This window comes from Cynara cardunculus (assembly GCF_001531365.2).
Source record: "Cynara cardunculus var. scolymus isolate 2C chromosome LG 1, CcrdV1, whole genome shotgun sequence".
Taxonomy (NCBI): domain Eukaryota; kingdom Viridiplantae; phylum Streptophyta; class Magnoliopsida; order Asterales; family Asteraceae; genus Cynara; species Cynara cardunculus.
Window position 1 is genome coordinate 3,086,269 of NC_037528.1, and position 11,745 is coordinate 3,098,013.

Genomic DNA, 11,745 nt, shown 5'->3' on the forward strand with positions numbered 1-11,745 from the left:
TTTAAAATGAGATGTTTATCCTGTATTTGATTGTGTTTATCTGCAGTTAGTTACACGAATTCAGTTATGAGATGAAATCGGATAGAGATTAAATTGTGTAGGGATGAACGGGTTTAAGAGTTTTAAGAGTTTAAGAGTTTTTAAGAGTTTTAGCCAAATGCTTTATAATATAGTATAGATAAGAGAAATGATTAAAAGATAAATTCAAAATATTAATTTTTCTTATTATTATTATTATAATCATTTTTTAGTAAAAACATTATTCATCAATAAAATTCAAAACTTATGGGCCGTTTACTAAACACTTACTCGTTAGGTGTTTACCGGGCAATTTTCCTCACTGGACGAACATGACAAAACCTAAGAATCTTACCTGGTAAGAGCGATAATAAGGATAGAGAGTCTTACCCGGTAAGTGAGGGTGACGACTTTTACCCAGGTAAGCGCTTACCATATATATTGTTGCACACGATACCATTTTTATTATTTTATATACTACAATCTTACCTAGAAAATGAATTATATTGTTTACTTCTAACGGTAAGTGTTTACCAGATAACCATTTAGGTAAACAACCCCTTAAATAATTCATTTTACGGGTGATATTATTAACCGTTACTTTCTATAAATGTATTACTACAAAACCAATTGGTCAGCCTAACAATTAATAAATAACAAGTTTTATCCCTATAAATGACCTAACAACTAAATAAGTAAATGAATTCTATTTATTCCGTCTTTTTTATAGTGGGTATTTGAGTTAAAACTATATGTGGATTGGGTTGTTTGGTTGAAAATATTTGAACAATCCAATTCAATGTTTACGGTTTGAAAAATCTCAATTCAACTCAAATCAAGCAAAACTACAACCCAACTCAATCCAAACCATACGAGTTGGGTTGGTCGGGTTAAAAATTTGGGTATATCATTTTATAATATAACTAAGAGGCCGTTTACCTAAATGCTTACCCGGTAAATGTTTACTGATAGGATTCAACATTATAATTTATGTTGATACGCAAGATTTTAGTACATCAAAACATATTGAATGCAACAAGTAACTGGGTATGTGCTTACTTGAGTAAGAGTCGTCATCCTTACTTAACGGGTAAGATTCTCCATCTTTTTCATTGCTCTTACCCTGTAAGATTCTTGGCCCTTCTCATGTTCATCCGATAAGAAAATTTATCCGGTAAGCACTTACCAAGTAAGTGTTTAGTAAACAACCCCTAAGTGTTTGTGTTTAAACGAAGTAAAATCAAAATGATAACTTACAAAAAAGACTAGCAAACTCAAAAAAAGTTGAAAGTTAATGCAAATAAGAACGTAAAATTACGGTTCAAATTGTAATATATATATATATATATATATATATATATATATGTTAATCAAAGATATCGTATAGAAGGACATCGTGTTCATCAAGTTGGGTTGGGTTCAAACGACCCTAATTCAACTCCAACCAAATAGATGTGGGTTGGGTTCAAACGACCCTAATTCAATTCCAACCGAATAGATGTGGGTTGGCCTAATTATGTATCAACTAAGTGTCGGGTTACTTCTGGTTGAGATTTTTTGGGTTTCTTCTAGTTGGGTTGACCAGGTTGGTCAGTATTTTGAGTACCCCTAATTTGAGTGAGATTAGAGGTAAGAACTAGGTTTATGTGAGTGAGAGGTATGAACATCAACCTTTTTTATAAGACCATCTTCAATTCAACACTAAAAACACAACAATGAAGATGTTTCATTTCCAACCCAACACTAAAACAATAAAAAATAGAGGTAACAAATAAACAAGTTTTACATGATTAATGTAGCAAATATTCGTTAATTTCTTTTGTGTTAAATTCATTTTACTTGATAAACAAGTTTTTCAGTGTACATGACACCGTTTGATTTTGATGACAACTTTTCATGCAATTAAGAATTAAAATCTTACAACTCAACACTCATGCCATCAATTTTCAGTAGTCACAATATCTTATCAGCTCCGATTAAAATGGATATAAAAATTAAAGAATTATCATCATACAAAATAAGAAATTGTCTTCATTTTGTTGCATTTTAGTTAGGGGTGTTAAAAAATCGAAAAACAAGAAACCGTGCCGAAAAATCCGAAAATCCAAAAACCCAAAACTGAAAAAAAGGAAAAAGGAAAAAAAAAAAGGGGTATTTACGGGTCTGTTTTGGTTTTGAACTTTAGGTATGACGGATATCCGAACCGAACCTGATATAATGTATATATAATATCTATATTATTACTTAATTATTTATTATTTTAAAGTTAAATGAGGAAAAATCTCTTACATTTTGTTTTCAAACGTTAGGATGGATGATTAAAGTTGACCGTATGAAGTCATGAAGAGTCAACAAACCGAAAAAATAGATGGTTTTAATCAATTAAACATATTTTAATTCGTAGTGTTTTGATTATTTTCATCTGTTTGTTGTGTATTCATCTTAAATGTTATATTCCAATAGCTTTTTGATATTTTAAATGATATTTTTTATAGATTTGAGTCACTTGTGAGCCGAACTATGGGTAACCGCCTTATTTTTGGTTTGGTTCAATTTAACCTATAGTTCGGTATCGATTCAGGTAACAAGGTATTTGCTCCATGCGATACGTTTCACATTTTCCTTTACTAACCGAACTGAACCAACTACAAATAATCCCGAATTCCCGATTTTAGTCATCTTGTTATCTATCTTTTCATTACACTTCAATTGAAAATTGGTTTATAAAAGCGTCCCAAATAAAATTTACAGAAAACTTTTCAAAAAATGTCGCTAATAAACGATCCAAGTGTTGAATGCTATTAAGTTACTTGTATTTTATAAAAGGATGGTGTCTGATTGGTTTGAGCTTTGCTCCAAAAGTCAAAAGTACCAGGATGTCTCATGTTCAAATCCGAGGAATAAAAATCCCTTTGTAGCAACGAAGGTTCAAATGCGATGACTCTGGGCTATCTGCAAAAGCAGGTGGTCGCCCTGGGATTAGTCGGCTCGCATAACGAATTGGATATCCAGGTTAATAAAAAAAAAGATCTCGTAAAATTTCAAATATTCAATAAATAACTCTCAACTTTACCATTAGTGTCCCTTGAGTTGTAACATCCTACCCAACTACACGACATTCGCACCTCAAACACCATAAATGAACAAGCACCATTTTTTATACATCACATGTATTTTAGGTCCATACCCTTTTCTTATATCACTATCATTTAATTTATGAACCATGGGTTATATTCGGATTAATGATTTATCATAAATTTTTAGCAGATGTCACCGTAGACTCTACCTCCAAATCAGATTTATTAAACTCGTTTGGTTTGTATATGATTATCGACTCTCAACTCTTTTCAAGATTACAATCAGATCGAAAGAGTTTCAAACGAACAAAGTTAAAAGACTACAAAACCCTTATCGTTTTCAAGTCGGTCTATTTTTTGTTTGCATTATTTTCATGTCGAGAAAATGAAGGTTCCGGAATATATATATGGCCTGAGAATGTGTTTACACAAACTCTGGAACATTTTGTCAAGCAAAAAGAATCATTAGGTCTTGTAGCATCCCTTTCTCTTGTTAAATCTTAACAATTGTCTTAATTTCTGGCGGTGTCTGTCTGATAGTACAAGATCTCCCCTTCATCACTCACGTAGTGATCCTTCTTCAGACTTCTTGCAAGAACTCCCAGCAAGTGAAATGGAAGGACCCAAGATTTCTTTGGCTCCCTGTAATATTTCCCAAAAACTGGCTTCGCAGCTTCCGTCTAAATCATTGTATTTGAAAGCATTAGAATTCTGTTTGGAATTGCTAGAAAATATCGAAACTTTTGAGAATCAAGAACGCTTACCGCTTCTATTAGGTTATAGTGTGGGATTTGAGGGAAGAGATGATGAATCACATGAGTTCCGATATCATGGTGGATGTTATTGATCCATCCGTAGTCACGATCGAGTGTTGTTAGTCCTCCTCTTAGATAGCTCCATTCCTGTTATTCCCATTTCAGAAATTGATCAATTTTGAGAATGAAAGAAATAAGGATCAGAAATCATATTCGTTTCGGAAGTCAAACCTTTCCACGATACCAAGGGAGTTTATCTTCATGGCCATGATGATGCAAATAAGTTACTAGATCAAGCCACATAACAAAACCCTGGATTCAAATCAAGAAATATGATTGTCAGTTTGAAGAAAAAGGAAAAAGATGAAGGTTTTGAAGAAGATGAAGTGTTTAACTGACCCAATAAGGGATGCCATAGAGTTTAAGTACTTGAAGAGGACCCATCGTGAAGGATAAACCCACAAGCAGGGCAGCCATGGCTGACCAACACACAGTTGAAGTGATAACGTCTCTCTTTTCATTTGGTAGAAATAAATCACTATCGGGGTGGAAATGCGAGCCTTTCTTTCCTGGGCTTCGACTCCACTGAAATTTGAACCGAAAACAGATGTTGGAAACATGTTAAAAAATGGTGGAAAAATCTTAGATTTGGTTTAGATAAGAGTGATGGAGGCTAACCAGATAGAATGGGTATGCAAGCATTGGGAAAGGCAAAGTGAACCTCAATTTTCTGGTTGCAGAATCTAAACTTCTGTAGATCTTCTCAGATAACTGAAAATACCCATTTTGTTAGAAAGTATCCAAATTATTGAAACCGATCTTATGAATCAAGGTTAGTGAAGAGAGAGACTCACTGGGTGCCAAGATTCATCGTTTTCAACATGTCCATGATTCTGGTGATGAGTTCTATGGCTAATTCTCCTGTAAAATCCAACTCAATTGATGAAAAACGAGATTAAAAGAGACAAATGAATCAAAATGAACAGTGAATTGCAGAAACCAGAAGCATACCATCCATGGTAAGGTACAAGAATGGAAGAATGAAGAAGATGACCAACTACACTATTAAGTTTCCCATTATTGGAGAAGCTTCCATGGCCACTGAGAACAATCAAAAACAGATAATAGTTATAATAATTAGAATGGTAATTAACCCCTAAAGAGAATTCTTTACCGAAAAATTAGATATCTGTTGAGTACCAATCATGGCCGAGAACAAACAGAGCCCAGAACATTGTCGATTGAGCAATCCAATAAAGAGGCCAAACCACGATATTATTGAAATAAGCCGCCACCGCAGCCAACCCAAAAACCACCACCGCATCTCTGAGAACATAGCTCATAGACCTCCATGGATCCTTGACCCAACAATGCTTGGGTATGGCAGCTCTAATATCCGCCAATGTGAAAGGTGGGGGCGCACCAGGATCGAACTCACCATCTCCATCGTTGTTTATCTCTTTTTCATCTTCATCTGACAACTGGATTTTGACTGGTGCACTCACCTTCAATCCCCAATTCCTGTATCTACCGACTCTTGAAAACGAAGTACAGATTGTGATTGGATTAGAGGTTCTGGATGGGGCAATTTCAATGGAATCGGGATTGGAAAAGGAGGAATTGGATAGTCCAGTTCTTGGTTTAGGATAGATTCTTGGGAATGGTCTCACACCACATTCTGATAAGACCCATGTAGCCATTGGAGAGACCCAGATGATAGAATCGAAATGAAAGGTTTTGCAGATCTCTCTCTCTCTCTGTGTTTCTAGAGAGAGAAATGGCAAGTATGTGTGTGGAAAATTGAAGCTTGTGGTGTGTATATTAAATTGTTGATGAAGATGAGTGGATGAGGATATGAAATGCAAGAGTTTCTCTCCTCCACGTCGCCCAAATTTAGATTCTTAGATGAATGTATGGATCTCCGTTGCAGATTGTTATACATACACACTCTATGTATCTATACATATACATATAGATATATGTGTGATGAAGAAGCAATTGAGTTCTTTGTTTCCTCATTCCTTATTTATAGTGCACTCTTCAACAAATTTTGTAAAAAATAATTAAAACAATTCAAAAATATATATCTAATGTTAATATATATATATTTTTTTTATTTTGAAGATTCCAATATTAATTATATGATATTAAATATTTACCGATTCATATAAAAAATTATATAAAATAGTAATTTTCAACAAAAAAATTTAAGTATATAATATAAACCATAAATTGAACAAATAAACTCACACCCTCTCCTCATATTTTGTGAGGTTTGAACATCTGATCTCTTAAAAGACCAAAGACTTAGATACCACTAAACTAAAGGCCATTTGGTTAAATAATAATTTCTAACAAATTTTATACAAGTGTCTATATTACAATTTTAGTTTGTCCCAATAATAACGTTGTGCTCTTGGATTTGGGAAGAAAATACAAATATTTTTTTTATTTATGTTCTTGAAAGAGTAGGAAAAGAGAAGAAAGAAAACAATTCTACATGTTCTTGAATATGGGATAAATGAAAGGAAAGATGTTATTGTTATAAATATACCTAAAGAAGGTATTGAGAACACATTGTAAGCGTCTACTTTCAAAAGTAAAATATCTATTTTTCATTGTACACTTAAGTAGTGTTTGGTACGTAGATTGAATGGGACGGGAATGACAGGACTAATTGTCTGTCATATGTTTGGTACGACTAGGACATGACATAACAAAACTGTTAGAATGAACATATTACTCCTAAATGTTGTTTAATGTTATTTTATATCATGTAATGATTGTAAATGACAACAAATCAACTAAAAATATATTTAAATTATTTAATCTATGATATCAATATTTTTTTTAACATTCCAAGACTACATGTAAATAACATTTGTCATACCACAAATTCTAAATACGTACATAATTTAAAAAATTTAAACATAACAATTGTAAATAATATTTGTGAAAAGCCGTCAAAAGTTTAACATTTCAAGAATGGAGGTTGGAATCGAGAATGGAGGTTGTGGAAGAGAAGAGAAATGATGCAATTAAATTAGGTTTGTATTTTGATATCAAATAATAAGAGCAATATTATAATCTCAAATTTAATCTCATGTTGTGCTACATTTTTGGATGAAACAAAAAAAACTCAAAAATAATCTCAATCTTATTTTTTTCCATGTTTCCCCATCATCTCTCTCATACTTTCTTTTGTTTAGATACGGTTTTAGAGTATGTATTAAAACAAAAATCCACAAAATCTCTATTGTGAAAAATCTATTGGAGATTCCAAACAAGTTCTCAATAATTTCTTTAGATAATGTACCAAAAGTCAAACATCTATAAACAAAATTACATTCAACTTCAACAGATTATATAGTTTAGATATTTCAACATTATTTATACTAGAAGGGTATTCACGCAATGCAGCGAGATATTTTTTTTAATGTTTCGTTTTATTATTTGTCTCTATTGATATAATACGATTTATGTGGTTTTGAGAAAGATAATATTTTTAATTTTAAATAAAAATAAATTTAAAGATATCGTAAAAGTTTGAAAAAATATATTAATATTAATATCAAATTAACTATTTAAAAGTTCTCGTTTTTTTGTACAATTTCTTTAATTCAAATTTCTTTTTATTATAATTCAATTTAGTTCTAACAGCGAAACAATTTATTTTTGGCTTAACAATATAATTTTTATAAAGATATGATTCTATTATAACTCAATGATTATCTTAATTATATTTTAGATTTTTTATATTTAAAATGATATATTTATCATGTATTTGATTATTTTTAGCTGTCGTTAGTTATACGAATTAGAAAATGGAGTTTTAATAAGTTATACTTATATACAATTTACTTGTAATCTTAAATTTTAAGTAATATGTATCAATAAACAATATTTCATGCATAAAATATTTTTAAAGGATTTTATCAAAATTTTATAATATAGTATAGATTATTAATATATTTATAGTTTTATCATCCCAATTCACCTTCTAAAAAAACTTTATATAAACTAATAACAAATTAATCTTATTGATGGAAATGAAACAAAAAACCAATTCTCTCACATCCCATTAAATTTTAGGAAATTTTCTAAACTATGTATTTTCTCTAGGTTTTATTTTTTGTTGGATAACAATATAAAAAATACAACTCCAATATTCTTTATTTTTAAAAATTTGTTGGAGATGCTCTTAAATAAAGTATGTGTCTTTTTTCTTCGTGGATATTTATCTGGAAAGGATGAAATAAAATTTTGTTAAATCTATGAAATATTTTAATATTATAATATTTAAAATGAAAATTTTGTTGAAATTTAATGCCATCTGTTTGAAAATACTTTAATTTGATTCTCCATTTTAAAGACTTTTTTTTTTTACGTAATCTATTGAAAATGTTATAATAATAACAACCTTTTTTTCCAATAAAAGTCTTTTATTTTGGTGAAAACAATTAAAAATATGTGGTCGTCTTGGGATTAGTCGGCTCACATAGCGAGTTGGATATCCAGATTAATAAAAAAAACAATTAAAAGTATAGTTATCATCCATATATGAAATATTAGATAGTTCTTCAATTCGGAGAAATTTATCTCCTTTTTTATATTTTCTCGATTTTATAAAACTTTTCAGGAAATTGTTGTAGAATTTCCTATCCAAATACTAAAAAACATTATAAATGATAGGTCCTTGAACACCAAAAATATTCAACTTTAACTATACACTAAAAGTATTTTTATCAATAAAATAATATATATATATATATATATATATTATACTATTTTATTAATATATTAAACTATTAATCTATATATAATTAGAAAAGTTGAATAAAATATTAATATATATTTTTAGAGACTATTTTATTGACCTTCAAATATAGAGACCAATATTTTGGACCTTCCTTTTTTTAGTATTAGGTTGGAGATGAAAACACCTCCATTTTGGTGTTTTTATGGGTTGTTTGTTTACTTCTTAATAGTTCCATTAAGAGGCAGTTTCTGAAGCGTTAAGAGGTAAATCTTGTTCAGCAAAAAAACATTATGCCTATTAATGGTTTTAAAACCCTCTGAATGATTTTGTATCATGGATCTCCGTTAACCATTAAACGCCATAATTTCATCATAAACAATTTCCAAACAATTATATTTTATTTTACACTATATCATAAGAGTCTATTAATCATTCTGGTCATTTAATCATTTTGCACCAGATCATTAACAGCTACGAAACAATATTGAATTGAAGATGGTCAATATATTTATATTTTCTATTTCAGAAGATGCTTTTATAGTATCTCCAACAAATAAACAAAATTTAGAAAATGGAGATTGTTGATATTTTAAGCAAGATTTTGCTATAACAATTTTCTAAAACTTTTCTCTAAAATAGAAAAAACAGAAGAAATATTTTATTATTATTTTATAAATAAATATAATATTTATCAAAATGAAATAATATTTTATTCAACATATAAAATATTTTAAGAAAGCTATGTTAAATTCTTCATAATATAAAAGTTTTCTGAATTCTAATGTAATTATTTTATGAAAATTTTAAATAAATTAAAAAATATGTTAAAGATGCATTTAATAATCATGGATTGTTTTATTTTTTACAATATCTTATCATACTTACATTTGTGATTAATTTATATGATTTTAATTACTTTATTTTTTGTTTAAGAGAGAAAAAAACAAAGATGACCAAACCATTAATTCCTTAAGGTATAATAATTAAATTTTTTATTATTATGTTGATTAAATCTTATTCATTGTACTCAACAATGATTGAAGGCATTATTGATAAAAGTCGAATGATGATAACACTAGATAGCATGTGAGGATTGATTAAAACGTTATTAAATCAGTTGTGTCACTTTCCTTACTTGAAATCAACTCGTTTATGATGTGGAGATGTTTATTGTTGGTTTTATTTTTCTAAAAGATCGTTAACGTTAGGCTCTTAAACTTGGCAAGTAAAGAGGAAAAAAAGAAGAAGAAAAAGGTTTGGTGTAGAATGATAAAGTGGTCAGAATGATTAAAAAACTCTTATAACATAGTGCAAAATGAAATACAATTGTTTGGTAATTATTCAGAATAAAATTAGGGTGTTGAATGGTTAAGGGAGGCCCAAGACACAAAATCATTCAGATGGTTTTAGAACCATTAAGAGACTTTTTTTTTGTCAAACAAGGTTCACCTCTTAATTATTCAGTGGTTGTCTTTTAATGAAACTACTAAGAGGTAAACAAACAATTCATTTGTCATTTCAAAAAGAGTATTTTGCATTAAGTTTTAAAAAATAAATTATCCTATAAACTATCTTATTTTTATCAAACATGGCTATATTAAACTCACAGTATTCCACAACCATATATTTTCGTTATACTAGGAGGATACTCGCACAATGCATCGAGATACATTTCGATTTTAATGTTCTATTTTAGTCTTTGTCTTTGTCATACAATTTTATGTGTTTTTAAGAAAACAATAATGATTTTATTTTGGAATAAAGTATAAATTTGAAAATATCATAAAAATTTGAAAAAAAAAATATCAATGTTAATATCAAATCAACTATTTAAAAATTATAAATTTTTATGTAATTTTTCTAATTTATTTTTTTATTATAATTTAATTTAAGTTTAATAATGAAATAATTTATATTTGGTTTAATAATATAACATTTTATAAACATAATAATTAAGTATTATGTTAGAACTTAATGATTATGCTAATTATATTTTAGATTTCTTATATTTAAAATGAGATGTTTATCATTTATTTGATTATGTTTATCTGCAGTTAGTTACACGAATTCAAATATGGAGYTTTAATAAGTTATACTTACGCACAATCTACTTGTAATATTTAGTTTTAAGTAATATGTATTAATAAACAATACTTTACGCATAAAAAATGATTTTTAAAAGTTTTTTATCAAATGCTTTATAATATAATATAGATTACATTCAAATTATACAACATTTGAAAAATTGTTTGACGATAAAATCAGAAAACTTGATAAATGATTTTTATTTTATATATCTTTAATATCAAAATCACTCTAAATTAGTCAATTTCTAGACTAATAGGACCTAACTACGTGTAAGGTTTCTCTTTTTATGGCAGCACATTCGATCAAAGAGAACAAACCAAAACAGGGGTTGTTCTTACTTCTTACAGCACTAAAAAAACACAGCCCAACAAAAGCAGAAGAGGCCCAACAACACCAGCAGCCCACCAGCAAAAAAAAAACCCAACAGCAACAGCCCACCAGCACCAGCACCAGAAGCCCAACATCAATTTAATCCAGCAGCAGAAGCAGTTTTCATGGAGAGGAGTACGGCAACGGGACGTGGGTGCGATTACAGAAAACAGGGGGCGTGAGAGGAGACAGGAGGAGGTGGGTTTTTCTTGAAGAGACGGTAGAAGACCGATCGATTGAGCAAGATTTCTCATCAATCTCCCGTTATTCTTTCGGTAAATCTTTAACAATCTTTTGAATCGGTAACCTAGTATAGCGATGTCTGGCTAATTTTATTTATTCCAATATTACTTAACTTTAGATTTTGATGTTTTCCTACTTTGAGATGTCGTTGTAATTCTTTGGGATAAGTTTATTTGTGTGATTTCTAGGTTAATCGTTAATTTCATTTGAACGTTAATTAAATTGGCCAATTAGTTAACAGTCCTATGAATGCTTGTTATTCAAAACATTAGATACGTAATTGTCTTGTGGCTTTGATAGGGTAACAATGGAACTCCTTGAATTCAATAAAGATTTCAATTTGAGTTCTTGAAATCTCATAATCAAAGTGATATTAAGCCGAGCATATGAGCTTAATTATTTGAGTCGGTGTTTTCTAATTCGTTAAAGCTAATTA

At 29.5% G+C, this 11,745-nt stretch overlaps 1 protein-coding gene across 1 annotated transcript; it reads right to left on the reverse strand.

Annotated features, from left to right (window-relative positions):
• Window positions 1-3,432: 3,432 nt before the first annotated feature.
• LOC112514077 (omega-3 fatty acid desaturase, chloroplastic-like) lies at window positions 3,433-5,631 on the reverse strand. Its single transcript, XM_025120412.1, has 8 exons — window positions 5,051-5,631; window positions 4,862-4,951; window positions 4,705-4,771; window positions 4,529-4,621; window positions 4,250-4,435; window positions 4,082-4,162; window positions 3,860-3,997; window positions 3,433-3,775 (listed from the first exon to the last, which is right to left on the reverse strand). Exons 1-8 carry the CDS (start codon window positions 5,548-5,550, stop codon window positions 3,608-3,610), a joined length of 1,323 nt encoding a protein of 440 aa, XP_024976180.1. The 5' UTR covers window positions 5,551-5,631; the 3' UTR covers window positions 3,433-3,607.
• Between the last annotated feature and the right edge of the window lie 6,114 nt (window positions 5,632-11,745).